Below are 27,770 nucleotides of genomic sequence, written 5' to 3' on the forward strand. Positions count from 1 at the left end.
CCCTGCTGTTCCACCTGCTTCCAGGGACGGGAGCCCTTCCAGCCCTGCCCAGGCCAGGAGTGGGGACCCCCATGCTCCCACTGGGGGCATCCAGGATGGCTGGGGCAGCTCCTACCATTGAAGAACCTGATGACGTCGGTGAAGTCCATGTTGTTGTCGCGGACGATCTCGCGGTAGGCCTCCACCAGGGCCAGGGCGATGAACAGGACAAAGTGCTCTGATGAGATGTGCCGGGCTGCCCAGATCACCTCCCACACAGCGAACACATCCTCGTAGAGCAGCTCTGGGGACAGTCGGAGGCTAAGGCTGAGCCTGGCTCCCCAAGGGCCCAAATGGAGCCAAAGGTGGAGACAGAGCTCTAGGGACCCAAGTCCTGGGAGTCTCCCCACTACACAGAACCTAGTCCAAGAGGAGGGTTCCAGGGCCAAGGTCATGCCCTGGCCCTTCTCCTCAGGGATGGACTTCTTGGACACTTGTCACCCAGAGCAGCTCTACTTGGACGGGCCTTGCTGCTTGAGAAGACTTGGCTGGAAAACAGTCCCCAGAACCGCTGGCTGAGGGTGACTGTTGGCAGCACTTTGGAATCACTGAAGGAGCTTTTAAAACTGTGGATGTCCAAGTAGCCAGGCTTCCTCAGGCTGGGGCCAGGTGAGGCCGAGGCGCTGGCATCTCCAACCAGCTCCCCAGGTGGTTCTGAAGTGCAGGGAGGGCTAGCAGCCACTGACTCTGGGGAAGAGGGTCTCCCACCGCCCTGAGCCCAGCCCCACCATCCCACCCACACCTCTTACCTCTCTTAAAATCCAGCAAGAACCAGCGGTAACAGAAGTAAAAGTGGGTATAGTCTCCATTCTGGTGCATCAACTCAAACAGCTCTGAGTCCAGGATCTTGCAGAAGTAAAGAAAAAGGAGTAGGACTGAGCTGCCACTGCCTCTCTGGGGGCCACCATTGCCCACCCACCAGGCCCCTCCACCTGCCACCAGCAGCGCGCTGCCTGGGGAGAGCCCCTCCAGTCTCCTGAGGTGGAGGCTGCGCTCTGCTGCCCCAGCCGGCTCTCAGGGAGGTGCTCCTTGTGGAACTGTACCACTTTCTGGGTATTCAATTCACTGTCGACCACACCGCTCACCACAACTTTCAGGAGCGCCATATTCACATGCTGACATTGCCCCTCAATTTGTAATGTTGAAACAATGGTTCTCTAATGAAAGATACTGAGCTTATGTGAAAAGGGCATGTTGAGAACGCTCCCTGGCCTCCCTGTGGGTGACAGATGAGCCCAGTGGTGCCTGGTACCCAGCCCACGGGCAGCTGCTGACCTCACCTGGATGAGGGAGCGCATGTTGGCAAAGTGGGTGTCCATGGCACCACCATTGGGGAAGTTCTGGCTCATCCGCTTCATGTGGTGGCTGAAACAGCTGTAGGCCAGCTGATCTGAGGGGAGATGGGAATGAGGCTGGCAAGGCAGAGGACCCCCATGCCTCACTTCACAGGGGGTGTCCTGTGGCCCAGAGGACAGGGCTGGCTTACACCCCCACCCTTCCAGACCTAGCAGTCTTCTTTTCCTTTCTCTGGCTGGCATCAGCCCAATCCCAACAGCACTGGAAATGTGCTCTACCTGCCCCCCACCGCAGCTCGGTCCCTCACCGTTGTCCAAGACGACCAGGAGCGGTGCAAGCAGGTCACACATTCCCTGCACATAGCCCACGTCCAGGTGCTCCCACACGTAGCTGAAAAGCCAGGGGTATGGTCACCATGGGGGTGTGCTGTCCTCTACCCTGTGGGGATCCCTGGGGAGCTGGTCCCTAGAGCAGCCTGCTACCCAGAAGTCGGTCTTTCCACGACCTTGAAACACTTGGACGACCATGGTCGAGAGCCCACGGTTTCTGTCCTTGAGGCCCTTGGGGGCTCAGGCAAAGAGATGGTGAACTGGCTGGGGCAGTTAGGGGGCAATCAGCTAGGTTTCCTGGAGGAGTCTGGCTGAAGCTGTGAATTGACAGACCTCAGACAAAGAAAGGGGTGGAGCGGGGAGCACGGCAGGGAACGCAGAGAGCAGAGGCAGAGAGCACCAATTATGATTCAGCGCAAGGGAGAGGAGCAGGGCACCTGCCAGACCTAACCATCTTCCCCTCCCCACCTTGACCTCCCCCGTGTAGCACCTGCACATGACGTCTCTGAGCCTCTCCAGGTTGGGGGGCGTGAAGTACCAGTAATTGCGGTCACAGCGCTGCACATCCTTGTCAATGCGGTGCAAATTTAAGGCCATAGTATCCAGTAATTCTATCTGAAAGAGCGGGAGGGCCTCAGGAGTGAGTGGGGGCTGGCAGGGACCCCTAGATAGCAGAATGCAGAAACCCCAGGACTCTGAGAACAGAGCCCTCCGGGGATGTCGAGGGATGGGCTTAGTATCCCCTATGTGGCCGTCAGGGTGCCCCCACCTGCCACCCACCAGCCCCTGTCCCCAAGCCTCAGGGTCAGGGTCAGGAGGGCCTCTGGGGCTGGCTGTGAACAATGCCTGGGGAACATCCACATACAGTGTAGGCAGCAGCACACACGGCTGCCAGCTCCTCCCCTGCCTCCGGCTCGCTAGCCTGCGAGGCCTTCTGCTGGCTGGCATCTGGGGGCTCCGGGAAAGCACCGGCTGCTGGGCCCAGCCTGCTGGAGTCTTCCTCCCCACCGCCATCCTCCTCTTCGAAGCCCATGCTCTGCGTCTCGTCTATGCTCGACTGGATGCCCGAGGCCACGGAGTAATTGCGAGAGGATGGCAGTCCTGAGTCCGGAGAGTCAAACTCCACGGACTGTTGCTGTCCCACCACGGCGGTGCCCAGGGGCCCTGCTCCTAGCTCCTGTGCAGGCTCCGGTCTGCAATCTTCAGTGCCTGGGGGCTGTGGGGGCTCCAGGTCATCCACAGAGAGAAATACCTGGTGGTGGTGAAGAGATGGTGGGGCTCATACCCATACTCCAGCCCCTTCCCTCAGTCTCCTTCCTGGGGTCTGAACCGGGCCTTGTCCTGGCCTCCACAATGCACCTCCAACCGGCTTGCCGAGCCTCCCCTTCTGACCCAGGCAACCAGCTGGAAAGCGATCAGGCTCCAGGCAAGCGGAAAGACACCATATTTAGCCCTATCTAGTCCCCCTCCTGGGCCTCTCTCTGGGGCCTGAGAAAAGGTGGGAAGCATGCCAGGACTTCCTGTAGTGGCCACAGGGAAGGGGAACTGGAGGCTCAGACACTGGATGGCCAACGTGAGCCACGTGTAGATCTCCAAACACCTCAGTCACAAGGCGGCCTCAGGTCCGGAGAGCTGCACACGAATGAAGGCTGCCCCCAGCCTTGGGGTGGCTGCTGGGGCAGCCCAGAGGGCAGCAGGCTGGAGGTGTGAGGAAAACAGGTTCTTCCTATGTTCAGAATTGGACATTTAGCAGAACAAGACAGGAATCTTCTCTAGTCTAATCAGTTACGGGAGCTTCACACAAGCTTAGGAGGGGGGCTTAAAGAAGTGAAAGATAACCTGTTCTAGATTTCTAACAGTCTGCCACTATAGACAAGTCCTATGAAAAAGAAAAGAGACATATACAGACTATATGTATACAGATTTTCTATTTGGACATGTAGGGAAAGGGACGCTAAAAGGAGTTTTCTCTCTGGCAACAAGCATAAGGCATTGGGTTAGAATCAGGAAAGGCAGCACAGAGCCCCGCGTCAGTGTCAGCAAGGAGAGCTATTGCTGCTCGTGGGCAAAGCAGCAGGGGCACCAGTACAGACCCAGGAAGGCACAGAACCCAAAGGCAGAGAGAGAGCGCACGCTCATGAACAGGGGATTAAGAATAAGGCACAGAGAAAGGAGTGCAAAGAATTCTCTTGGTGGTTATATTTCTTTAAGTCTTGTTCCAGCTTCAGTTCTCCGTTAGTGCAAGGATTTAGTAAAGTAACATGACTAGACATTATCTAGAGAGACAATTTAAAGGGAAAAAGCATAAGTTAGTCAAAGAATAGTAATTTCTTATTGTTTCTGGTTTGGCCCAGCAGCTGTAGTGTGAAACTCTCTATTCATCTAAAGGCTAGGGTAAGGCCAGGAGAACTACGTAAGCTCTGAACTAGCTTTGCACTGTCAGTTCTATAGGGAACAGAGGACACCATGGTGGATGGTGGGGTTGGGGGGTAGTCTTGCCAGTAGATGCCGATGGGAGCCCTCTGTCCTGGTCTCTGATCAACAGCTCTTGGTGAAACCTCCACGGTCAGAGGACAGCAGAGCTAAGAGGCGGACACCAAGCCCCAGAGAAAAGGAGTTGCTCATCTCACTGGCCATGGACCTGGGTCTCCAACCCTGGGCTGCCTGTTTCTAGCTTTGAAAGATCTCTCTACAAGGAAGGAGGACTTCCCTAAATCCTGACCCAAGCTTCTTTCCCCGTTTGTCCATTAAAACAGAACACAGTGCACTAACTCATTTTATTCCTGCGACACTCAGAGAAGTGGGTGGCCGGGGGACCGTCAGCCAGCTTTTCAGCAGAAGAAAATGACACACAGACACATTAAGCCATTCTCCCAGTGACTCCTAGAGCTCAGGCTGGTGCTCAGGATTCCGCCTTAATCCTATAGAACGCCAGCGGCCCCTGCCCCCAGCTCCCCCAGGTCCCGTCAGGCTCACGTCATTGCTGATGGTGGAATCTCGGTGGACGAGGCGCTGAACGTGGCTGTCGATGCTGCTGCCTGAGGAGAACTTGGTGAGCGTGGCTGGCTGGGCCTCCCGCTCGCGCTGCCTCACCGCCGCCTCGCAGGCCTTCCACTCGGCCAGCACCCTCTTGTACCTTGCTGCCACAGCTGAGTCCACCTGTCCGAGAGCACACCACGACCACGGAGGTGGGGGAGCATCCCAGGACAGCTGGAGACCAGGATTGGGCCTAAAGGTGAAGACAGCAGGGCTGCTCTGCTAACACCTTCCTCTGCCATATTTCTTTCCAGCTGGGAAGGGGCCAAGGCTTGAGAGGACCCTCCCTGGGGCCCCTTGGCCCAGCTCCCCATCTCTCTACCCCATGGAAGTAGGCTCCCCTTACCTGCTCCATCTCTTTCTTGCTCATGCCAAACTTGTAGTGGCCAAGCAGAAAGGGCCAGACGTCCTTACGGATTTCGTGCTCCACGCCCCCATAGTAAACCTGCCGGAGCAGCTCCAGCTCCTTGTAGTTCTGAGGCACCCGGGAAGGAAAGACCGTAGAGCCCCCGTGGTCACTACAGCCCCACGGGGTGACCCTGCTCCATTCCTCCCATGGGGGGCTGGGGACAGTGATTCTGTCACGCCACTGAAGCCCAGGCCAGCCCTGCTTTGGGGGGGGCATGTCCTCCCTGCCCCAGATCACAGCTGGATGAGATCCAGTTCAACCTCCTTTCCTTCCAGGACAGGCAACAGAGATTTGCCCGAGGTTTCAGAATAATGTGGAAGCAGACTAGGATCCGTCATCCCCCTTCCCACAGGAGCCCACAGACCCAGCTGTCTGAGATTCCACCATGACCTGGGCCACCCCAAGGCTCTCAGTCCCGACCTCTAGTACATTTTACTTGAATGCCCATCTGGTCAATAAGAGCTACTCCCAGGGCAGCCTGCCCCATACTCATTGTTGCTTTTGCCTGCCCCCCACCCCCAGCCCCTTGACCCAGCCTCTGGCCCTGGCTCCTCAGTGTGTGCACCTTTTCGTCCTTCTGATATTTGCTCCACACATCCTTGGTGAGGCCCCCTGAGGCCCCCGGGGGCCGGGTGGGAGGGATGATGTTGTGATGCACCAGCGCTGACAGATGGGTCCGTACCGTGGACAGGTGGCGGCAGTAGGCCAGCCCTGTGGGGGGCAGAGGTAGCCAGGACCCATGACAATGGTGCCTCCCCCAGCTCTCCCTGCTCTTGGCCCCACCTCACCCTACACTCACAGCCATAGAAGGCCCGGGACACGATCTGCCTCTTCATGCTCTCACACAGCAGCCTGAGGGGCAACCTGTGGAAATAACCTGGCTCAGAGGGGAGGGGATTGGCCCCTCTGGTGGGAGGAGGTTGAGAGAGGACATTCTGGCCTAGGGGCAGGTAAGGTGCTCGAGTGGTATGAGGAGTAGGACCAGCTTCCCAGTAGCACATCTGTGGCCTCCCTGGGTCTGTCAGTCACCCTAGATGGAGCTACTGGGGACCTAGCCTGGCCCCCAACCACCCAAGAGATTTTGAGCAACTAACTTCACTTCATGTTAGTGAATCTTGGTTTCCTCAGGTGAAAGTAGAGAACTATCTCAGGGTCATGAGGAGTCACAGGCAAAAAATGAAGTTAACAGGTAGAAGAGAACAGCCTGTGAAAGCATCAGGGGCTGGCGTGTGGCCCTCACACAAATGCCATCCATATACCCTGGCAGTGCCCAGATATCTGATGTGCGCCCTGAGATGCACAGCCTGACGGCAGAGTCCCTGTACACATTGGGAAGGAGAGCTCCTGCATGCTGAGTACCTACTATGTGTAGGGCACAGCTCTGGGCACTGAGTCACACACCTCATTTGGTCCTCACAAGTACCTTAGAAAGGAGGTTCTATTATTCCCCATTTTACAGATGAGGAAACAGAGGCTCAGAGACGTAGAGGCTCACAGGGACTCAGTAACATGTCAAAGCCACATAGGTAGCAGAAGGGAAATTGAACCCAGGTCTGTCCAGCCTGAGGCCACCCTGTCAGACAAGTGACACAGCCACTAAGGGCAGAATGCACATAGGCAGACCCAGCCACAGGGCCCACTCACCGGTCGGGGACACAGCTGCAGTGGCTGGGAGTGGCATATGGGGAGCTGCGGGTGGAGCAGAAGAGACAGGAGCCCTGGCTGCACAGGGACTCCAGGTGCCAGGTTGGCAGGCTGGGCCCGAAGCCCTGCATTTCGATCATGTCGCCAGCATCTGAGGACAGGAAGGGGGCCATGGTCAGGGTCTGGCAGGCCTCCCTCCCCACTAGCACCTTATAGCATGCCCACCTCTGTGCCCAGAGCTGCAGCATGAAGTCACCCATTGGTAGAAAACCACCAAGGTGGCACCTGCCTGGTCCAGAGCTCGGAGATGGAAATCGTGGAGAGAGAGGGTGCCTGATGCTTCCCACCTTCTGCCTAGTCTTTCTGCATGTGATAAAATACTTGGTCTGAGTTGTGGATACTTGTGTCTGTTCTCGCCATCTTGCTATTGGCGATGGAAAAAACATTTGTTTTTCTAGAGGGAGGAGCAAAAAAAAAAAAAAAAAGGAGCAAAAGCCTAAGCTCTTTAAAACGCTGCCAGCTGGCTTTGCCCTCGACAATTCAGCCTGGTCGTCCTGGACAAACTCTGAGCTGGGCAGGAAGGTGCCAGGAATGTGGCAAGCCTTGGAACCTTTCCACATCAGGAGTCTCCACTGATCAGAGCTCCTGAGGATCCCTGAGCCACTCGTCCCAGTCGCCAGACCTTACCCCTCTGAGGGTTCTAGAACCTGTCACAGGTTAAGGAGGAGCAGTGCTCCCCCACCCAGCTAGGTGCCCTTGCTGCCAACTCACAGGTTCTCCCTGAGTTCTCTGGCCTCGCCCAGCCAGACTGCACGCACACAGGTGAGCTGGCAGGAAGGGCAAAAGTCCCAGCTGTCAGGCCATTGTGGGGCGGTGGCTGGGCACCTAGTTCCGCCACCCAGAAGAACGTGCCCAGTGCAGCCTCAGAAGATGGCTCCCTGGACACATCTATGCCACCAGCAGATGGAGCCTTTCAGCCAGCCCAGCTGGTCTGAGTCAGAACTCAAGACCCTTGAGAGTTTCTAGGGCCCAAGTGGGGCAGAACACCGCCTGCAGGGGACTCTGTGAGTCACAAAGACGAAGCTAAGTGAGGGCAGAAAGCGTAAGGACCAGGAGATGAAGCCAGGAGAGAACAGGAGAGCACAGAAGAGGGAAGAAGAAGGAAAGACAGCTGTAAGTCGAAGTACAAAGAAACTTTTTTCAAGCAGTACTTTTTCATATGAATCACAGCCTGGGCCCTGGCCTGCTAGGAGTCTGGAGCAGACCTAGGCCCAATTTTTGTCAGAGGGAGCCTTGGTGGGGAGGGCGGAGCCAAGCCCCCTCCAATCCCCTCAGGAGATGCCCTGTCTTGGCCTGAGGCTCTCTTCTCAGACCCACAGCTGGGATTTTTGTAGCTACCTGGCCCTTCAGCTCCACCAGGAGGCAAATTAAGGGAACATACTCAGTGTGGAAAGGGCTGCGGCTCTGGGAGTGAGGAGTTGCAAGCCATGCCCAAAACTGGGAAGAAGAGGGAGGGGACAAATGCAGGTTCGGTGGGGCAGGAGCTGGGCTCCTGCAACAGGCAAGAGAAAGGCCAGTCATGAGAGGGAGGGTGGGAACAGGCCCAGCCAGGCAGGCAGCAGGCAACAGGCGGGCAGGCGGGGGTGGGGGTGGGGGCGCGACAGGTGCAGAGGATGAACGGTGGGCACATAGGGAAACAAGCTCATGCCCCAAAAGTAGGGCCCAACCAAGGCAAGACTCCTGGGTCAATGCTCTTCACCTTAATTCTCCAGGAAGGAGCTGAACCAGCCAGCATTGAACACTGCATCTCTGAATTAACCCAGTGCAGATAGCTGGAGCTCTGGAGAGACTGGGTGAGGGGCAGCAGGCTGGACACAGGGGGGGATTGGGGGGTCTGCTGGGCCAGCTTTGACTCTGACTCTCTCCTCTGAGCATGAGGAAAGTATGAAGCAAAAACGATCAGGATGGTTGAACCCCACAGCCCCTAAGACTCCGAGTGAAAGGTGCCTGGCCTGGAGCAGAATTAGAGTGAACAGCATCTCTGCTCTGTGGGGAGGTAGCAGGAGGAGGAGAGGTGGGGGGGAAGGGGAGGAGAGTCTGGACACCCGTCCCTTGATTCACATGCACAAGTCAAGCATGTGGCAGGCCTGAAAAGCAACGGCTAGTAGAACGGACTCGACAGTGTTGTCATTACGGACTGGGGCAGGGGTAGGAGCTCCCATCACAACCCCAACCACCTGCCAATTCTCCTCTCCTGCCTCCTCTCCCCTCCCAAGTACTGGGGGCCCAGGGCCTGCATACTGGGTTGGTCTGGTTCCCGATTTCCCCCAAGAGAAAGCCCAGACGAGGCCTGAGGCCTCTGGGCTCCATAGGCACGGAGGCTTCTCTGACCCTGGAAGCCTCAGCCCTAAGACTGGTCAGGGTTGGGCTTCCTAGCGCCAAGTCTACCAAGACAGGGGCTCTGTGGGACTCCCCCCCAGCCCCCGCAAGCCTCCAGCCTGATATCCGCTCACGCTGTAGGAAAAGGATCCTTGTCCTTCCTGACTCAGCCTTTCTACACTGCTCTGAATACCTTAGCCTGTAAATAAGCAGCCCTGAGCCCAGGTTTGCAAGGAACCAGATGGCGAGCTGTGTGCAGACAATATCAGACGTGAGGCTCCCTTGCACTCCTACCCGGGGGACCTGTCCAGGAGGGCTACAAGGGAGGCAGGGCACAAGGGCAGGCATGTGGCAGATAGGGGGCAGCTGCTAGGGCTGTGCTGAGGGTGTGCTAGGTGGGTGCTAGGCCACAGACTTAGTTTCCCAGGGAGTGGAGGTTGGGGTGGGGGGCTCATTGCTGATTTGGTGTCTGGGCTAAGGAACTGGGCTGTTTGGCAGAAGTTTGTGGAAGCATAAAGGGCATGTCACATATTCTTAGATACCCTCTGTAGGGTCAGGAAAAGGGGAGAAGAAATTAATTCTATGGCACAGGAATGGGTGGGGATGGACAAGTTCCCTTAAACTCCAAGAAAGCAGGCCCCAACCCTTTCATAACCGGTTTTCCCTTGAGCATCCTGGCCTCAACTTCCCAGGTTACCTGGCCAAGTCACTCTGTAAAGAGTGGGTTTCTCCTTCTCTACCGACCTATCTCTGTGCTAAGAAGGATGGGTGGTGGACAGAGGAACCAACGCCGAGGAGCTCTGGGCACTGTGCTGGGTCGTTTACAATGAAGGGACCTCCTCTGTAATCTGTGGCTCTGAGGTCTGGGAGGGTGGGAAACACCTGTCTTAGATCTCTGGCACGTTTATTTCTAGATTGTATGCTGAAGCACCAGGCAGTACCTGCTGGAGCCATCAGCCTCGCTGGGTAAACCCAGACCTGGGTCCCCTTCTGCTGTGGCTCCAACCCCTCGCCTGAGCTAGGGACTCATTCAGGTGAGCTGTTGAGCCCTCACCCCTGCTGGGGAGGGGCCTGTACCTCTATCCTGCTTCTGTTAAGTCACAAGTCAGAGGTACAGGGCCAGGAGGCCAGTCTTCCCAGCCAGTAAGGGAGAAAGAGAGAGACACTGCCTCAGGTTTGCCAGCATGACCCCCAGGTACAGTGCTTGGAAAGATATTCCGGGTTCCTGAGAGGCAACCAGATGGTCTGATCTTCCTATCCTCCCTCTCGGGCATGAAGCCCTCTCCCTTACAGACTCGATGGGGAGCCCTGAGCCCCCTGCTCTTTGTACCATCCCCTCTTCTTGCCAGCATCTCTTTCCACCCTCCCTGACCTGCCTCCTGCTGGGGGACCACCCCAGTCCCATAAGGCCAACACTGCCGGCCCGAGCCCCTGCGGAGGGTGGCAGGTGGGCCAGGGGGCGGGGTGGGGTGGGACGGGGCGGGGGCAGGGGGAGGGATAAAAACCTTTCATCGGATTGGGAGCTGTGAGGTTCCGCGAGCAGATCATTGAGAGCATCGCGTGCAGTTTATCCTCCTCTTCCTCATCATCGTCCACCGAGGCCGCGCGGCTGGCCGCTAGGTGGTGGTAGTTAATAGTGACTGCTCAAAGAGAACAGCGAGAGAGGCAGAGGCATGAGCACCCGGTCCTGGCGGGAGGCACAGACTCCCTCCTTGCAGGCAGGGGGCCAGAGAGTCTGGGTCGCCTTGAACCTCCTGGCGCTGAGAATGGGCTGGGGGACCGAGAGCTCTCTGAATTATTTACTGGGGACAGTGTGGAAGAGAGTGAGGGCAAGGTGGCAGCTCCAGAGCTCCGTGGAAGGAGGCCCTGTCTAGGAAGAACAGAAGACGGAGAACTGACGGGGGAGCAAGGGGAGTGAAAGACAGGGACCAGTGGGGACAGGCAGGCAGCTCATGAGTTCCCAGCCCTGGCCAGAGCTGGCACAACTGCTGGCAGATGGATCCTGATCGATCTCCAGCTCACGTCATGGTCAGGCTGAACCAAATCTGCAGATTACCCCAAATCCGCCTCCTGACACTGTAAATCCAAACTTCGTCAAGGTTTGCCCAGAGCTGCATACGAGGAGCCCGAGTGACTCCATTGGGTTTCAGTTCCTGGGTGCCCTGGCTTGCCCTCTGGGACACAGTCCTTAAAGCAAAGTGACCAGAACTAGGAGATGCCAAGGCTTAAAGAGGGTACGTGGGTCATCTCAGCTGAGCAGCAGCCCAAGATTAAATGGCAGGTTTGCAAACACGTTCTGACATAAGGTGTGGCTCCTAGTTAAGCAACTCTGGGAGGGGGTCCAATGGCCCCCCGTGGCTCATGCCCATCAGGCCTGTTGGGGCTATCTGGGCTACGGCTATGTGTTTGCTGTCTGGGTCATCTGTCTGCTAATGCAGAAACAACTTGCTGACAACTTATTGGCCCAAGTTAGGAAATTTAGTGACCAGGTGGCTCAGTTGGCAAAAAATGCTCTGTGCTCATAAATTCCCTGAGCTTATCCCCAAGACTCGGAGTCTGGCCCAGAGAAATCTACAGGGAGCAGCAGCACTGACACCAGAAAGGGAACGCTGATGTTGGCAGATACGTAGACAGGCCCCATGGGCCCAGAGGTGTGTGTCCAGGTGGGGCAGGACCCACGAGTGCCAAACCATCTCTCGGACCCCAGTCACCAAGGATCCCTGATCAGCTCCAAGTTTCCCCTTCAGGTGCACCCCTACTCCAGCTAAAGCTTCTCTGACCAGTAGCTGGTCCAAGGAGGGCTCTGGCTCTGGGGGAATCAGGAACAACTTGTGCCATCCCAAAGGAAGCACTGATCCTACACACAGGATGCCTTGTGGCAGGCGGGCCGTGGGCCCTGGAGGAATGGAGTTCTCCACCTTCCCTTTCTAGTCTCACCACTTTTTTTCCCCCTCAGGCCAGGGCAGGAAAGGCTAAGAGAAAACTGTACAGTATTGGCTGAGGCAAGTATCTTGGGGTGACAAGGTGGGGGAAGACAGCCAGGTAGAAGAGAGGCAGCTTCTCAAAGGATTGATCTGCAGGGCAAGGTCTGGCGAGAGGCCTGGTCGGTGAATGGACCCTGCCTGCCACCCCTCCTGGGTGACACGGCACTCCCCCACCTCCCTAAGCGTCTTTCTCTCTTCCTCCACGGATGAAGGTTGAGACACTCACTGTGCTCATGCCTGTGGCCGGGGTAAATGATGCGGAACACGTAGTCTGTGGCCCGCCCGGTGCCCATCTCCTCCACATCCATGGTCCGCATGCTGCTGCGTTTCCGTAGCTTGGGGAACACTTTCCCCTGTGGAGGGAAGGCGGGGGGGGGGGGGGTTGGCCTGTGCAGGGCAGCCTCTGATCCCTGGTCCTGCCTGAGGGAGTCGCTAAGAACTCCAGTGCAGAAAGGAAGGAAGTGCACATCCCGAGCCCTGAGGTACCTTCCCCTGCTGGGTCCAGAGCGGGGGCTCTAGCTGTCCTCGGGGCAGCAGGCCATTCTCCAGGCAGGACAGAAAGGAAAGCAGGTGGCCTCCCTGTGGGAAGTGCAGCGGGGGCCTCTGGATGCCATCCTGGCTCACCAGCACGAGCGTGCCACCGCTCTCTGTGGGGTGTACATGCACGGGTGAGGCTGGGCCTCCGAGACCCCATGGTCACCACCACAACCCAGTCAGCCAGGCCTCCCGACCGGACGCATGGGCATGACAGGAGGAGGCCAGGACACCCAATGGGCCCTGTACAGCATGTGGCCGGGAAGGGGCTGTCTCTCTCTGTCCTCAACCCTGTGCCCAGGACAAGGGAGGCTCACTTTGCTGGTGGCAGTGGATGCAGACGATCTGACTGAAGGGAACAACCAGGGCATAGTCCCAGTAAACGCTGGAAAGCAACCAGATCCATGTCACTGTGTCACGAGACCCGTCATCCCACTTTCTTCATTTCCCACCGCCAAAACCTGTGAAATGACCCTGAAGACAGGAGGACTGTGGCCGAGAAGTGACCTCACCCAGGCATGTCCATCTGGGCCTGTGCTGTCATGGCACAGAGCCTAGCAGTCTCAGCTGCCTTGAGCTTGGCTCAGGCCAACCTCTTCATGCCCAGGCCTGGCTTGATCTTAGAGAGCTTGGGACTCTCTTTAGGCAGCCTATTCCTGCAATTCTTGGCATCAGGATAGAAGTGAGGCCTGCCTCCTGGAGCAAGCGGAGTCTGTGCACCCCCCTGCCTAGAGTCCCAGAGCCCCCACCTTTTCTCCAGCTCGGAGTCCCCCAGAGTCCCGTTCATGAGCTGGTTGGGGGTCCACTTCAGAGTTAGGCTCTCTGCAGCCTGGTGCAGGGAGAGGTAGCCAGGGACGGCCTCCATGTCCTCCTTCTGTGGGGAGGAAACACAGCAGAAGGCAGAGGTGACAAGGTGCTAAGACTCCCAGGAGAGGCCTCTGAGACCTAAGCTCCAGGCGGGAGCTGGGGAGCCCGAGTTAGCACAGTCCCAGGACCCTGGAATGGAGGCCAGGAGGAGGGAGGGGAGAACATGAGCTGCATGCAGATGTGGGTCCCTCCTCTCCCTGGCTGGCCTGGGGCTACTGGCTCTGTTCTCTGTTCTGTCAGCCTCCTGGATACCAGGTATGTCCTGGGCCAACCTTACCTAAGCTAGGAGTTCACCCTGCCATCAGGCTGCCATTCCCATCTTTGGACAGCCTGCTTCTCAGTTAGCAGTGCAGATGCCAACTAACAGAGTCGGCTGCTGCCAGCTCGATGTTGGACACAGGGCATATGAGGGCAAAGTAAAGGGGAGCGGGGGAGAGGGGGTCCCACTTACTTCTCTATAGTCAAGCCCCTGAGGAAGGGGACACATGTTACTGGAAGGTTCCAGTCCTGGGCCTTTCTGAAGAGGGAGAAGAGGGCATTCAGTTTTCTTACCGGCTGCACCAGCACGTTGTTCTTGCCGTAGAGAAGCCGTGTCCTTGAATTCTGGTGCAAGGACTCCACGTACTCACGAGCACAGGCAGCCAACCTGTCCTCTGCTGCGCTGCCACTCGAATGCCGCTTCCGGATCTAAACAGGAAGGCACAGCTCAGCCTGCAGCCCCAGGATATCTGCCTCAGACAACACGAGGCTTCCACACAGACCCTCTCTAGCTGACCCAGGGGTCCATTCTGTCCCGGGTCTGCTCTCGGCCACCCTCCAGCCACGAGCCACTGATGTGCTCCTGGCGTTTATGTGAGTGCCAGCAGGGATAAAAGGCTCTCCTCTCCTGTGGTAGCCATGACCTTGATGCATTTCTAAGGTCCAGCCTATGTCTGCAAGGAACACGGAGGCCAAGCCGCCCTTTCCTACAGGGCCATGGGCATAGCCTGGATAAGTATAAGAGTGGGGAGAGGGATACCTACTCCAAGGGCTGGGCGCTTTGCAGGGGAGTCCTGGCGATTAGGGGGACCCCGGATACGATGCCTCTGGACCAGCTCATCCGCGGACGGGTCAGTCCAGTAGTGATCAGCCGTCTTGAGCTTGGTGTACTCCAAGGCGCAGGGTCCCACTGTGGAGACAGGGACAGTTAGCTCGGATGCGGCCCCTTCAGCACCTGCCCCTCAGTCCCCACCGGCCCAGCACAGGCTTCTCTGCTCTCAGGCTCACCTAGAAGAGAGGCCAAGATGGGGCCAAACACAGGATCTGATAGTAACGCCTCCTTCTCGTAGTACTTGCTGCCAGGGGGAGAGAGAGACGGGGGGCTCATTCCAGGACAGTCAAGCCGACCAAGAATGGACATCCCCACAAAGACCCTTTCATGGGAGTCACTAATAAGAAATGAGTCCACAAGGACTGAGCTCTGTGGGGAGCACAGTGTGGTCTATGCTTTCCGGATACGAGAGGGGAAGATGGGGCATGCCTAGACACTGCTGGGGACAATCATGCATGCTGAAGGATCGGGCTGAAGGACTGCTCGGGAAGTGGGCCCCAGGGAGGGGCTGCCTGGGGGGACGGGGCAGTCACCTGCAGTTCTCTACAAGGTACTGTATGACCCTGTCCAGCACTTTCTCGATGAGTGCTGTGCGCACCCATATGTGCTTTAAAGCCTGCAGGCTGAGTGCTGGGGCCTTCCCGCCGGCAGAGCCCTGTCTCCGCAGGGCGTCCTGGTTGCCTGCTGAGGGTTTCCTGCAAAGAGATCGTGGGCTTCAGAAATGGAAGGTCTGGGGGGGAAGCCCCAGACAGGCAGCACTAGGAGCAGAGTTTGGTGCCACAAGAACCCAGAGGGGTGACGAAGATGAGGAGTTGACATGGGGGCTTGTGTCCAAAAGGAGCCAACCCCCACCCTGAGACTGGTCTCTCACCCCAGGGACCCTGCAAAAAATGAGCCCAGGAATCCAGCCTGGGAAGCAGCAAATGCCAAGTGCAAGGAGCAGAGGGGCGTGATGGGAGGAGCCAGCCCAGGGCTCACCTGCTCTCCACTTGTTGCTGTAGCTCCTGTACCTTGTGGCAAATTTCCCCAGCCACCGGGCACGTCTTCCCCACCTTGGTGAACAGGGCGGCCATCTTATCACTGCGCAGGAAGCCAGCAGCACGCCGTCTTAGCTGATGTAGGAGGCAAGCCTCCACTGCACCTGAGCCGCAGAGAAAACCAGCATCTGAGCCTGGGTGCAAGGGGGAAAGGGAGAGTGCAGTACGGAGTATGGGCAGGCCCTGACCCATGCTGGGATGAGGGAAAGGGGCAGGCCAGGACCATATGCCCTGACCTCCTTTCGAAATTCCCCTCCCTGTCTCTCCGTCCCTGCCCAGGGTGGACCTTCAGAGGCTGACATGCCATAACATCCCTCTCCCTGTCCCTTGCCTGGTATGTACATGCCTCCTGTGTGCAGCACTCCCCCAGGACTGTGAGGACCAAAGCTGCAAGTTCCAGTGGCTCCTCCCCGGCCCACAAGGTCAAGCATGGACAGTCCCGACAGGACAGGGGCTGCAGGGAGCACACAGCCTGGCAGCCCTCCTGGAAAGCATGGATGATGTGGTTGCTAAGGAACAGAGCTCTGTGAAGGAGGTGAACTATCGATGAGGCTGCGGCAGAGATCACACCCAACAATGGCTCCTGAATTATTGATGAGCTCTGCAGCCGAGAGCGAGAGATTTCTATTTCCCATGCTGGCAGGATTTCCCTTTACTCATTCATGTTTTTAGGGGCTAGTTTATTACCCCCATCTGGATCCTGCAGGAAGGAAAGAAGGACTTGGGGGGAAAGAGTGGGGAGTTGCCCCAGGCATGTGCAGAGTCTAAAAATATTAGTGTGAATGGGGGGTGCTCACCCATTATGAGGAGGGAAAGGTCCAGAAAGAGGAAGGGAGTTGATCATAGTCATGCAGTGGCAGAGCCAGAACCACCACCCAGGATCCTAAACCCTGGCCCAGGCCCTTTCACTTCTTCCAGGTGTGTTGGGGGGCCCCATAGGTGGAAGAAAGAGGGGTCCCCTCATGTCACACAGGTGTTCTTTCTATACGGACTGACAACAGTGCTATGACGGAGATGGGAGTCAGAACAGGGTCTGGAGCTTAGCACATGGCCACTCACCACCCCTGGGAAATGTGGGGGAAAACTCTGAGCCTGTTTCGAACAGTCCGTGGCCAAGGAGCACATGGCTGGGTTAAGAATACCTGGCATAGGGACACCTGGGTGGCTCAGTTGGTTAGGCTGCTGCCTTTGGCTGAGGTCATGATCCCAGCGTCCTGGGATCGAGTTCCACATCTGGAATGGGGCTACTTCTTAGGACTGGCATGAAACGTCACACAGGATGAACTGAGTAAAGTCCTTGCATGAGTCTGGCACGCAGGAGGTACTCTGTCCTTGTCGGGTGCCTGAGTCCTCAACCCTTTTAGCGAGATCCTGTTCCATGGTTAACCTGCAAGGGCTGGGTTTTTGCAAGACTCTCCCTGGCAGGAAGAGGAGAGAGGGAATCACAGGCTGCCCAGAGGTAGGTGGAGATGCTGTTCTCTCAGGAAGAGGGGAATTAAGGCCCCATCAGCTTGACTGTGCCTAGCGTCATTAGAATATGAAGCCTAGGGCCGCCTGGGTGGCTCAGTGGGTTGAGCCGCTGCCTTCGGCTCAGGTCATGATCTCGGGGTCCTGGGATCGAGTCCCGCGTCGGGCTCTCTGCTCAGCAGGGAGCCTGCTTCCTCCTCTCTCTCTCTCTGCCTGCCTCTCTGCCTACTTGTGATCTCTCTCTGTCAAATAAATAAATAAAATCTTTAAAAAAAAAGGCTTTAGAATATGAAGCCTGGCCTTGGGAAATAACCACTGATCCCAGGTTCTCATCTGGTTTTTGTTCTCATTTTCAGTACTGACAGGCAGTCACTGCTATCCTATGAGTTGTGTCTGACCCTCTCTTGTATTGAAGTCAAGAGGTTGGAAAGAGTCCTGGGGACCGACCTGTAGGTTGAACCCAGGGGAAATAAGGCATGACCCTCCCTCTCCTAGGAGCTTCCTACTGGGCTCTTCTCTGCTCAGGTCCCAGAAGACTTTATTTTACAAGGCAAAGCCTTTCCCTCCTAGCATATTCACGCATGTGTGTGCACACGTGTATACAAATGGATATACCTACACATATCACGTGTGTATGGGGCATGTGGGAGAATCTCTCCTTAAGTGTCCACATACTCTACTCCATGGCTGTCCCCTTGGTCCCTGGAGGTCCTGTGTGGCCCTGTGCACAGGTGAGTGAGACCCGGTCTCTTGATCCTGGGGTTGCAGCACTGATAGGAAAGTGGTGACCATTTCCTGGGGTTGCACTCCCCATTTCAGGGGCAGAGAAGCAGCACTGAACGTGACCAGAGTGGCAGCAGGTGGCACCAGTCCTAGAGGGAATCACGCGCCTCAGTAATGTGACTAACTGCTGGCATAATGAGTCATTAGCCTTCCCACCTTCCCCAGGAGACTGCAAATGCAGCGAGGATGGGGCGCCGGGACTGCAGGTAGTAGTGCTTCCACCCGCTGGGCTGCACCCACACTCTCAGGAAGCCTCTGGGCACAGGTGTTAGGGTTCTCCGGGGTGAGCAGAGGCAAATACTGCAAGTAGAGAATATCAAGAGAAACCCAGACATCATGCCCAGTACCCTCCTACTCATGGCATATCCCCTAAGTTCCTTCTATGGAATGCAGGCAAGGTGCCAGGGAATGTCTAGGTAAGGAGAAATCCCTCACAACTCTCTACCTTCCAAGCAACATAAATGACCCTCTATGCCAGGTATTCTTTTTTTTTTTTTTAAGATTTTATTTATTTGTCAGAGAGAGAGAGAACGAGCACAGGCAGACAGAGTGGCAGGCAGAGGCAGAGGGAGAAGCAGGCTCCCTGCCGAGCAAGGAGCCAGATGTGGAACTCGATCCCAGGACGCTGGGATCATGACCTCAGCCAAAGGCAGCAGCCTAACCAACTGAGCCACCCAGGTGTCCCTATGCCAGGTATTCTTAACCCAGCCATGTGCTCCTTGGCCACGGACTGTTCAAACTGCACTTGTCCTTCCCCATCCCCACAGGACTGTCTGCCCACCCTCCACCGATGTCAGCACATACAATGAAAATTACTGCGTGCAGCATGTAGGCACAATAGTAATAACAATAACACTAATGATAACTGAGAACTACTATCCTAAGAGGGTTTGTGCGTGAGCTTCTGTGCCTTCCAAAGACCCCCAAATATTGCATACAAAATCACTGGTGTGCTCCAGCATGTTTATGTGAGTATTTTTCCAGATAAAGTATCCATGATTTTTAGCTTCTAAAAGGGGTACTTGACCCCCAAAAGCTTTAGAATCCCTGCTCTAGGGGCGCCTGGGTGGCTCAGTGGGTTAAGCCGCTGCCTTCGGCTCAGGTCATGATCTCGGGGTCCTGGGATCAAGTCTCGCATCGGGCTCTCTGCTCAGCAGGGAGCCTGCTTCCTCCTCTCTCTCTCTCTCTGCCTCTCTGCCTACTTGTGATTTCTCTCTGTCAAATAAATAAATAAAATCTTTAAAAAAAAAAAAGAATCCCTGCTCTAATACTTTTGGGTTGAGCTGAACCACAGACAGTTCCACGGGTCGAAACTCAGAGATGCAAGTACAAAGACTCTCCCTGCCCCACAGTGTACAGTGAACACCACTCAGAACTTAGTTGCAGAACCATCAGCAATGAGGTCCAATTCTCCTGCTGCCCTCACTGCCCAGGGAGGGCCTCTCACAGACTATCAAACACCCTTTCCTAGGAGAAGCCATCCAGACGCCCATGCTTTGCCTTTCCTGACTGAAGGCCCAGAGCACCAAGCAGAACTCCAGCACCTTATTCCACTTTCTGCCCCACACTGCCACCATGACCCCTCCCCAGGGTGGAAGGCTGTGGGAGGAGATGCCTATCGTGGCTTAAGCACCAAGTCAGCCCAACCTATTCTCCTTCTAAATGAAGGCTCGAGACCCCTAGTTCCACTGGGCCCTTGTACTACCTATAGCCACTCTGGGTCCACCAGAAGAGGGATGAGACATCCCTGACATCATCTAGCTTATGTCATATGGGACAAATATACACTAAGTAACACAAATCAATACTATTTTTGGTCATTGGCTGGAGTGGAAAGGTTTGGGTGAATAAATCAAAACACACAAACAGACGTGGTTCCATAAGCACAACCCTCTCTCTCCTCACGTTGGTCTTCCGGTAGAACTTTGGAGACATGGCGCCAGCTGAGCCCACGGAACCCTCTCTGCTCTGTTATTCCATCCCATTGACAAGCAGCCTCGGGGAACAACAAGAACCATAAGCCTTGCTGTGGACATCTCTCCCAAAAGGTCTGGCATCATCTTCGCAGGGAAAACCTGGGAATTACAGGCCATGACTAGCCCTGGAACTTTCCCTCACCAGTCTCTGATGTTCCAATAATGTCTATTAAGTTATGGGGGGGCTTAACCAATGCTAAATGGGCTGAAGACCACAAGTGCTAAGAGACTCCTCTAGGACTCCCTCCCACAAATCCTTACAAACTGATTTAACCATTCCAAGGAATCCAATTTAGAAGAGGAGACATTGGTATACAGAGATGGAAGGGACCCAGGAAGTTACTGAATCTTCTCAGACCTTGCCCTGTGGAGGGCTGACTTTCCCTTCCCTGCTCCTCTGCAGGCAGTGTGGCACTCTCTCTCAGTAGCGCAAATAACCTCGGACCTGGTAACCCCTCTTCTGAGAATCTAGTCTACAGATATCACTGCAAGATTACTTAGTTACAACAGCAAGAGACTGGAAACTATCCTGTGTCCATCAACGGGAACGGGTTAAGTAAATATGGTATATTCATACAACGGATTATTCTACAGCTCTGAAAATGAGTGAGGGTGTTTTCTAGGAACTAACAATGAAATGTCCCCTAAAGCAAGAAGTATGATGCATACCTTTTTGTTACAAAAATTGTGTGGGGGGGCGCCTGGGTGGCTCAGTGGGTTAAGCCACTGCATTCAGCTCAGGTCATGATCTCAGTGTCCTGGGATCGAGTCCCGCATCGGGCTCTCTGCTCAGCAGGGAGCCTGCTTCCTCCTCTCTCTCTGCCTGCCTCTCTGTCTACTTGTGATCTCTCTGTCAAATAAATAAATAAAATCTTTTTTAAAAAAAGTGTGTGTGTACGGGAAACAAAGAATATAATTTCTATTACTAGGATAAAAAATTCTGGAAGGATGCATAAGAAATAAAAAGTGGTAGCGGTTACCAATGTGCAAATGGGTAAGTGGAGGAAAAGTGGGTGAACGGAGCCAGGTAAAGGAGTAAACTTTACACTGTACACTTTTTGTACACTTTTGATTTTTGAACCAGGTAACATATTACCCAATCAGAATACTAATCATAATAATTAAACAGGTGACCATTCCAACCCAGAGCCCGTGATTCTATAATGAGATGATGCGAGATACTTTCTCTAGCCTGGAGGTGAACCAAAACTCACAAAACCCAAAAAGGCTGGGTCTGTCCATGGGCATCTAGTCCTCCACCAGGTCCCTCAGTAATCCCTCCCAACTGGCTTGGTTCCCCACCCTCCCAAGAGCATATGGGCTCTACTGAGCTTAGCCACAGACCAGAAAAACCATTCAGCAGGTAAGACAAGCTGAGGTAGCTCAAGGGGCCAGAAGAATGGCCTAAAACTATGGCTGCCTAGGACAGGCAGCAGTGGTTGAGAAGGATCCTCAATCAGCTCAGGGAACCTCAGCAACAACCCTGGCTCTCACATACATACCTATGTTTAAAACTGTGCTTAGCAGCCAAGGGGCCTGGTAATTGGGGGATCCACTGAATGTCCTTCAGAGAACCAGGTCAGTTGGTTGAGATGTAAGGACACTGCATCCAGAGCTAGCACAGTCTGACGTGAAGGCTAAGCCCAAGGCTCTGAGCCACGAAAGGCTGGTAATGGAAAGAGCAGGTGCGGCAAGTAATTTCTGCTCCCCCACCTCTGCTGGCTGCCATCTGTGCAATGGGGGCGTTTGGTTGTAGTCTCCATAGAGAACCCAAGTAAGGATGGTGCTGAGTGGAGCAGTCAGCCACAGGTGGCTGGTTTGGATCCTGGAGTTTTTGAGGATACTAGAGCAGAATTTTATTTTTTAAATTTTATTAGTAAAATTTTTAAAATATCTTATTTATTTGAGAGCGAGCGAGCACGCACATGAGCATGAGCAGGGGTTGGGGCAGACTCCCTGATGAGTAGGGAGCTGGACACGGGACTCGATCCCAGGATCCTGGGATCATGACCCAAGCTGAAGGTAGATACTTAACCAACTGAGCCACCCAGGTGCCCATTAAAAAATATTTTATATATTTATTTAAAGATTTTATTTATTTTATTTGACACAGAGAGAGAGAGACCACAAGTAGGCAGAGAGGCATGCAGAGAGAAAGAGGGGGAAACAGGCTCCCCGCTAAGCAGAGAACCCAATGCGGGGCTCGATCCCAGGACCCTGAGATCATGACCTGAGCCGAAGGCAGAGGCTTAACTCATTGAGTTACCCAGGCACCTCTGAAAAATATTTTTAAAGTAAGCTCTGTGGTGCACATGGGGCTCAAACTCATGACCCCGAGATCAAGAGACACACACTCCACTGAGACAGCCAGGTGCCGCTACAGCAGAATATTTAAAAGCTGAATGGCAAAATAAATAAGTAAATAAATAAATAAATAAATAAATAAAAGCAGAATGGCTTGGATGGTGGAATCAGACTGCCAAAAGAACAGCAGCCTCCCTGGAGATAAAGGAACGGGTGGGATGGGCAGCCTTTTTTTAAGTAGGAACTTCCTCCAACTGTTAAGGGGAGAAATCAGTATTTTGAATGTAGCAGATGAAGTGGGAAGGGCAAAGGGGTGAGGGCAGGCATCATCTATCTCTGTCCTCCCCACTTCCCCAGCTGGCTATTTCCACCCTTTGATTTGTAACAGTTACTTTCACCTGGAGCGACCATTTCTATGGTAACTAGAGTATACTTTCTCTCAGCCGGCACTAGTGACGCTGACCACTTCAGCTTTCCGGGGCACTCGGCCCTGTTCAGTGCCCTAAGACAAGAAAGCAACGCTCCCATTCAGGTTTTCAGTGTGAGGAGAAAGCACGGCCCTGATAGTCCAGAACCTGGGTGAGGAAAATGAAATTCCTACCACATATACCTATCTTCTTTGCCCTGATGGAGACGTAGGGCAGAATCTGCGAGTACAGCACTCACAGTGGCTTTGCAGGGAAGCAAGCCAGAGCTGGCCTCCCTCAGCTCAGTAAGGGATCCACTGTCTCCCAGAGTATCCCTGAATACCACGAGTCCACTGCCTGGTGACATGAACCAGCCATGTCTCCACAGGGGCCAACTGCAACTCAATGCCCCAACCTCAAGGCTCTCTCCTAGGTAGGCCACACGGGCAGACCCATCCCTGGGTAGCACGGGCTTTGGAGCAAGAGGGATAGGTATTCCTACTAGCTATTTGACTTTGTGCAAACTGCTAAATCTGAGCTTCAGCTGCAGTGAGGGAAGAGAACAGGTCCCATCTCAATAGGATGTACAGAGGTACAAAAGTCTCCTTTATTACTTCTCAAGTACCCTGAAGGTATCATTCACATTGGTGCCTTTCTTCCCCACACCTCAGGCCCAACCCCTGCCTTCTCTCCTGTCCCTACAGATGGTCTGGCTGTGCTGTTCTCTACAGTACTCTGTCTACCAACATACTGGGTTTCAGCAAACATCACTTCCCTTCCCTGTATCTTTAATGTTTCCCTATTAGGTTCTCCCCATTTGTACATAAATATTCTGTAGCTTCTCTGACTCAAAAACAAAACAAAACAAAACAAAACAAAAACCCAAAAACCAAAAAACAAAACCCACCACCCTTGGTCCTATATCCCCATTCAGGTATTGAGCCATTTAGCTGCTCCCCTTTATGAAAAATTTCTCAGGAGAGTTGTCGTTACTCATTATATCTCTTCCTCCTCCTTTTATTTATTTTAATCTTTTTAAGGATTTTATATATTTATTTGACAGAGACACAGCGAGAGAGGGAACACAAGCAGGAGGAGTGGGAGAAGGAGAAGCAGGTTCCCTGCATAGGGAGCCCAATGCAGGGCTCGACCCCAGAACCGTGGGATCACCAGCCAAAGGCAGACCCTTAACCAATGAGCCACCCAGGCGACCCTTTTTTTTTTTTTAACTTCATTATGGAAAATTCCAAATATATACCAAGTAAAAAGAATGACAGAATGAACACCATGTACCTATCATCTAATCCAAGCAATGGTCAAGTCATGACCCATCTTCTTTCAGCTATACCATCTCTAACCGCTTTTTCACTTATCCCCAGATCATCCTGAAGTAAATTTTAGATATCATATATGTTTATCTATGACTATTTCAATACATATCTGTAAAAGACTCTTTTTAAAAGATGTATATAATAGGGGTGCCTGGGTGGCTCAGTTGGTTGGGCGACTGCCTTCGGCTCAGGTCATGATCCTGGAATCCCAGGATCGAGTCCTGTATCGGTCTGCCTGTTAGGCAGAGTCTGCTTCTCCCTCTGACCTTTCCCCTTCTCATGCTCTCTCTCTCTCATTCTTTCTCTCAAATAAATAAAATCTTAAAAAAAAATGTATATAATAACTTGAGTGCACCTACAAAATTAGTAAAACTTTTTTTCTTTTTTTTTAAAAAATATTGCAAACCATATATATGATAAAGGATTAGTTTCATTTTTATTTTATTTTTTTAAGATTTTATTTATTTATTCGACAGAGATCACAAGTAGGCAGAGAGGCAGGCAGAGCGAGAGGAGGAAGCAGGTTCCCCGCTGAGCAGAAAGCCTGACTCGGGGCTCGATCCCAGGACCCTGAGATCATGACCTGAGCCAAAGACAGAGGCTTTAACCCACTGAGCCATCCAGGCGCCCCTAGTTTCCTTTAAAAAAAAAAAATTTATTTATTTGACAGAGAGAGACATAGCGAGAGAGGGAACACAAGCAAGAGTGGGAGAGGGAGAGAAGAGGCAGGATTCCCTGCAAGCGGTGAGCCCGAAGTGGGGCTAGATCCCAGGATCCTGGGATCACAGCCCAAGCAGAAGGCAGACACTTAATGACTGATCCACCCAGGCGCCCCTCATTTTCTGTTTTTAATTCCAATGTAATTAATGTGCAGTGTTACATTAGTTTCAGATGTACACCCTAACAATTCAATAGTTCCATTAGTAAGTGCTCATCACCACGGTTAGTGTGATCTTAATCCCCTTCACCTATTTCATCCATCCCCCTACCCTGTAGGATCATTTTGAGGAACAAAGTAGAAAGTTGCTGCTGGTGGTGGTGGTGATGATGATAAGAGCAACATTTATTGAGCACCTAATGCATACCTGGCTCCATGCTGTGTGTTTTACCTGTGTCACTCTGTTAGTGCTCCCATCAGCCTCCCAGGGTGGGTTCAGAGCTGCTGAGTAACTGTCCATGGTCACCCTTGTGTCTGGGCTACAGACCACCAGCACCACAGGCCCTCAGCCTCATCCCAAGGCAGGGGAGAGGAGTCCCTTCCCCAGGAGGCATTCCTTCTTACTTGATTTTTTGCAGATGGAAGGCAGAAGCCAGATACCCTGAGAGTGAGCTGTTCATTCAGTCTGGGTGGGAAGAAGAGAGAAGGAATCCCTTTCACAGACTAAAAAAGGCCTGGAGTCTGAATATCAGCGTGTGCTGGAATAGCTCTGGCTGTGGCGTCTCAGGTGAGAGGCAATCGCCGCAGCACCTGCTTCTCTCCCAGCTCATTAGAGTCACCATTCCCCAGAGGAGATCACCACAGCCTGCCGACCTTCCAGGCTAATGAAAGCTGCTTAGCAACGGGGAGCGGGGAGCCGGTTGTTAATAATGCCCTGGTGCCGCTCCAGGCTCCACAGACTCCACCTCGTCTCCCATTAGGCTCATCTTCAGCCTGAAGCAGCAATCCTCACACTAAGATCTGTACAGGGAGATCTGGGACTCTGGTCAGAGTGGCAAGCCTGAGCTGGGCCTAGGCCCTGCCCCCAAGGCCCTTTTTTTTTTTTTTTTAAGCATTTTACATATTTATTTATTTGACAGAGGGAGAGAGAGCATGTGAGCCTGTGCATAAGCAGTGGGAGCAGCAGAGGGAGAGAAGGAGGCTCTCTGCTGAGCAGGGAGCCCCAATGTGAAGGCTTGATCCCAGGACCCTGGGATCACGATCTGAGCTGAAGGCAGATGCCCAAAGACTGAGCCACCAGGGCACCCCTCACCCCAAATGCCTTCTGTGCTGAGTCTGAGAACCTGCTGTGCCAGTCCAGCAAAAACCTGTTCTACCCAGCAAAGGTTAAAATCCAAAGTCGGTGGCCAATCAGAACAGAGCACACAGAAATACTGTGGAGGCAGCCACACCCAGCCGGGAGCCTGAAGAAGGGCAGGTTCAGAGAAATGGTAGCTTCTCCGGTGCTCAAGTGTTGATGCCTGAATTCCCTCAGATCCCTGTCGGGGACAGTAAACATGTCCTCTTTAAGCATGTATATTACTATTACAAATGCAGAGTTCAAAAGCGAAATCTGGAACAGTTTGGTGCTTAACCCTAACCTTAAGTTGCCCCAAAGCAAAAGCTAAAAGCACCCGGGGCACCTGGCTGGCTCAAGAGGAGGAGACTCGATATTGGGGCTGTGCGTTTGAGCTCTACATGGGGTACTTATCAAATAAAACTTAAAAGAGGTTGAAAGCCCCTTGCCCTTGGGGGGAGGAGGTGGCAGGAGACAACAGCTTACACCTGGGGATTTAAGAAACCACAGAGAAATCAAGGTGCAAAAGGACCTGGGTGGCTCAGTGGGTTAGGCCTCTGCCTTTGGTTCAGGTCACGATCTCAGGGTCCTGGGATCGAGCCCCACATTAGGTTCTCTGCTCAGCAGGGAGCCTGCTTCCCCCCTCCCTCTGCCTGCCTTGTGATCTCTCTTTCTCTGTCAAATAAATAAATGAAATCTTGGGGCACCTGGGTGGCTCAGTGGGTTAAAGCCTCTGCCTTTGGCTCAGGTCATGATCTCAGGAAGAGCCTGCTTCCTCCTCTCTCTCTGCCTGCCTCTCTGCCTACTTGTGATCTCTGTCTGTTAAATAAATAAAATCTTTAAAAAAAAATAATAAATAAATGAAATCTTTAAAAAAAGAAAAAAAAAGAAATCAAGGTGCATTAATTCAATTCAATAGTATGTCTTTATATTAAACGTTTCAAGGACCAGATTATGAAATGAAATGCAAACTTGACAAGCCTTCTTAAGATAAAAAAGTGATATCAGAGAACCCTTTCCTACAGTGATAGCTCTGGGCTTACTCCCCAAGACCCAGCCTCTGCCTGCAGGAGGGAGAAGCCCTCCCCACTGCTAGCCATAGCTTGCCAGCAAAGCTTCCTCACAAGGTTTCTACCTACAGGGCCTGACCAGCTTCTGCACAAACAGGTTTGGGAACAACCACACTTCTCCTCCTCCTGTAATAGGAACAGGGGTCTGGCACAACCCCCCTAGGTTTGCCCAGGGCCAGGGATCAACTCCGGGATTCTTCAGTTCCATTTCCAAGGCTTTCCGGGAAGATTCTGTTTCCAGGTCAAATATCTCTACTCTAAGGAAGCTGAGAGCAGCTCATCATGCCCAGGCCCTGCTCTCCTCTGCCAAGAACAGAGGGGCCCAGACAGAGCAGAGGGGCCCAGGGCCCCAGTGCTCTCCAAGGCTCTAGGGAATGTGGCCACTCCATGGTTATCACAACCTTCACAGCCTTTGCTCTGTTCGGATCTCTTAGTATCCTCTCCACACACTGATTCCTTCCAGAACAAAGCTGAATTCTGGATGTGGTTGGGACAATAGCAGGAGCCAGTATAAGACTGGATCTACTTCAGACCAGAAATACATTTCTGAGCATTTGTCCAGCGGTGAAGGAGACTGGCATATCAAGTCTTCAAAAAGCCAGAGGGGGCGCTTGGGTGGCTCAGTTGTTAAGTGTCTGCCTTGGGCTCCAGTCATGATTCCCAGGGTCCTAGGATCGAGCCCTGCTTCGGGCTCCCTGCTGGGTGGGAAGCCTGCTTCTCCCTCTCCCACTCCCCCTGCTTGTGTTCTCTCTCTCTCACTGTGTCTCTCTCTGTTAAATAAATAAATAAAATCT

At 53.7% G+C, this 27,770-nt stretch overlaps 1 protein-coding gene across 2 annotated transcripts in view; it reads right to left on the reverse strand.

Moving 5' to 3' along the window:
- Positions 1-27,770, reverse strand: part of SGSM2 (small G protein signaling modulator 2) — a 36,829-nt gene that overhangs the window by 1,647 nt on the left and 7,412 nt on the right. Inside the window, exons 3-23 of one of the 2 annotated variants that reach the window (XM_044248149.1) lie at positions 15,586-15,748; positions 15,141-15,302; positions 14,784-14,851; positions 14,540-14,685; positions 14,070-14,204; positions 13,400-13,524; positions 12,968-13,035; positions 12,603-12,763; positions 12,343-12,469; positions 10,638-10,772; positions 6,754-6,904; positions 5,909-5,973; positions 5,675-5,820; positions 5,047-5,175; positions 4,641-4,823; positions 2,530-2,916; positions 2,155-2,279; positions 1,643-1,725; positions 1,320-1,429; positions 789-885; positions 116-283 (exon numbers count right to left, since the gene is read on the reverse strand). In XM_044248149.1, coding sequence (XP_044104084.1) covers positions 116-283; positions 789-885; positions 1,320-1,429; positions 1,643-1,725; positions 2,155-2,279; positions 2,530-2,916; positions 4,641-4,823; positions 5,047-5,175; positions 5,675-5,820; positions 5,909-5,973; positions 6,754-6,904; positions 10,638-10,772; positions 12,343-12,469; positions 12,603-12,763; positions 12,968-13,035; positions 13,400-13,524; positions 14,070-14,204; positions 14,540-14,685; positions 14,784-14,851; positions 15,141-15,302; positions 15,586-15,748 — 2,934 coding nt within the window. The remainder of the gene's footprint in view (positions 1-115; positions 284-788; positions 886-1,319; positions 1,430-1,642; positions 1,726-2,154; positions 2,280-2,529; positions 2,917-4,640; positions 4,824-5,046; positions 5,176-5,674; positions 5,821-5,908; positions 5,974-6,753; positions 6,905-10,637; positions 10,773-12,342; positions 12,470-12,602; positions 12,764-12,967; positions 13,036-13,399; positions 13,525-14,069; positions 14,205-14,539; positions 14,686-14,783; positions 14,852-15,140; positions 15,303-15,585; positions 15,749-27,770) is intronic. The other variant, XM_044248150.1, reaches the window with a different exon arrangement.

The sequence above is a fragment of the Neovison vison genome, chromosome 5 (genome assembly GCF_020171115.1).
Source record: "Neovison vison isolate M4711 chromosome 5, ASM_NN_V1, whole genome shotgun sequence".
Classification (NCBI taxonomy): Eukaryota; Metazoa; Chordata; class Mammalia; order Carnivora; family Mustelidae; genus Neogale; species Neogale vison.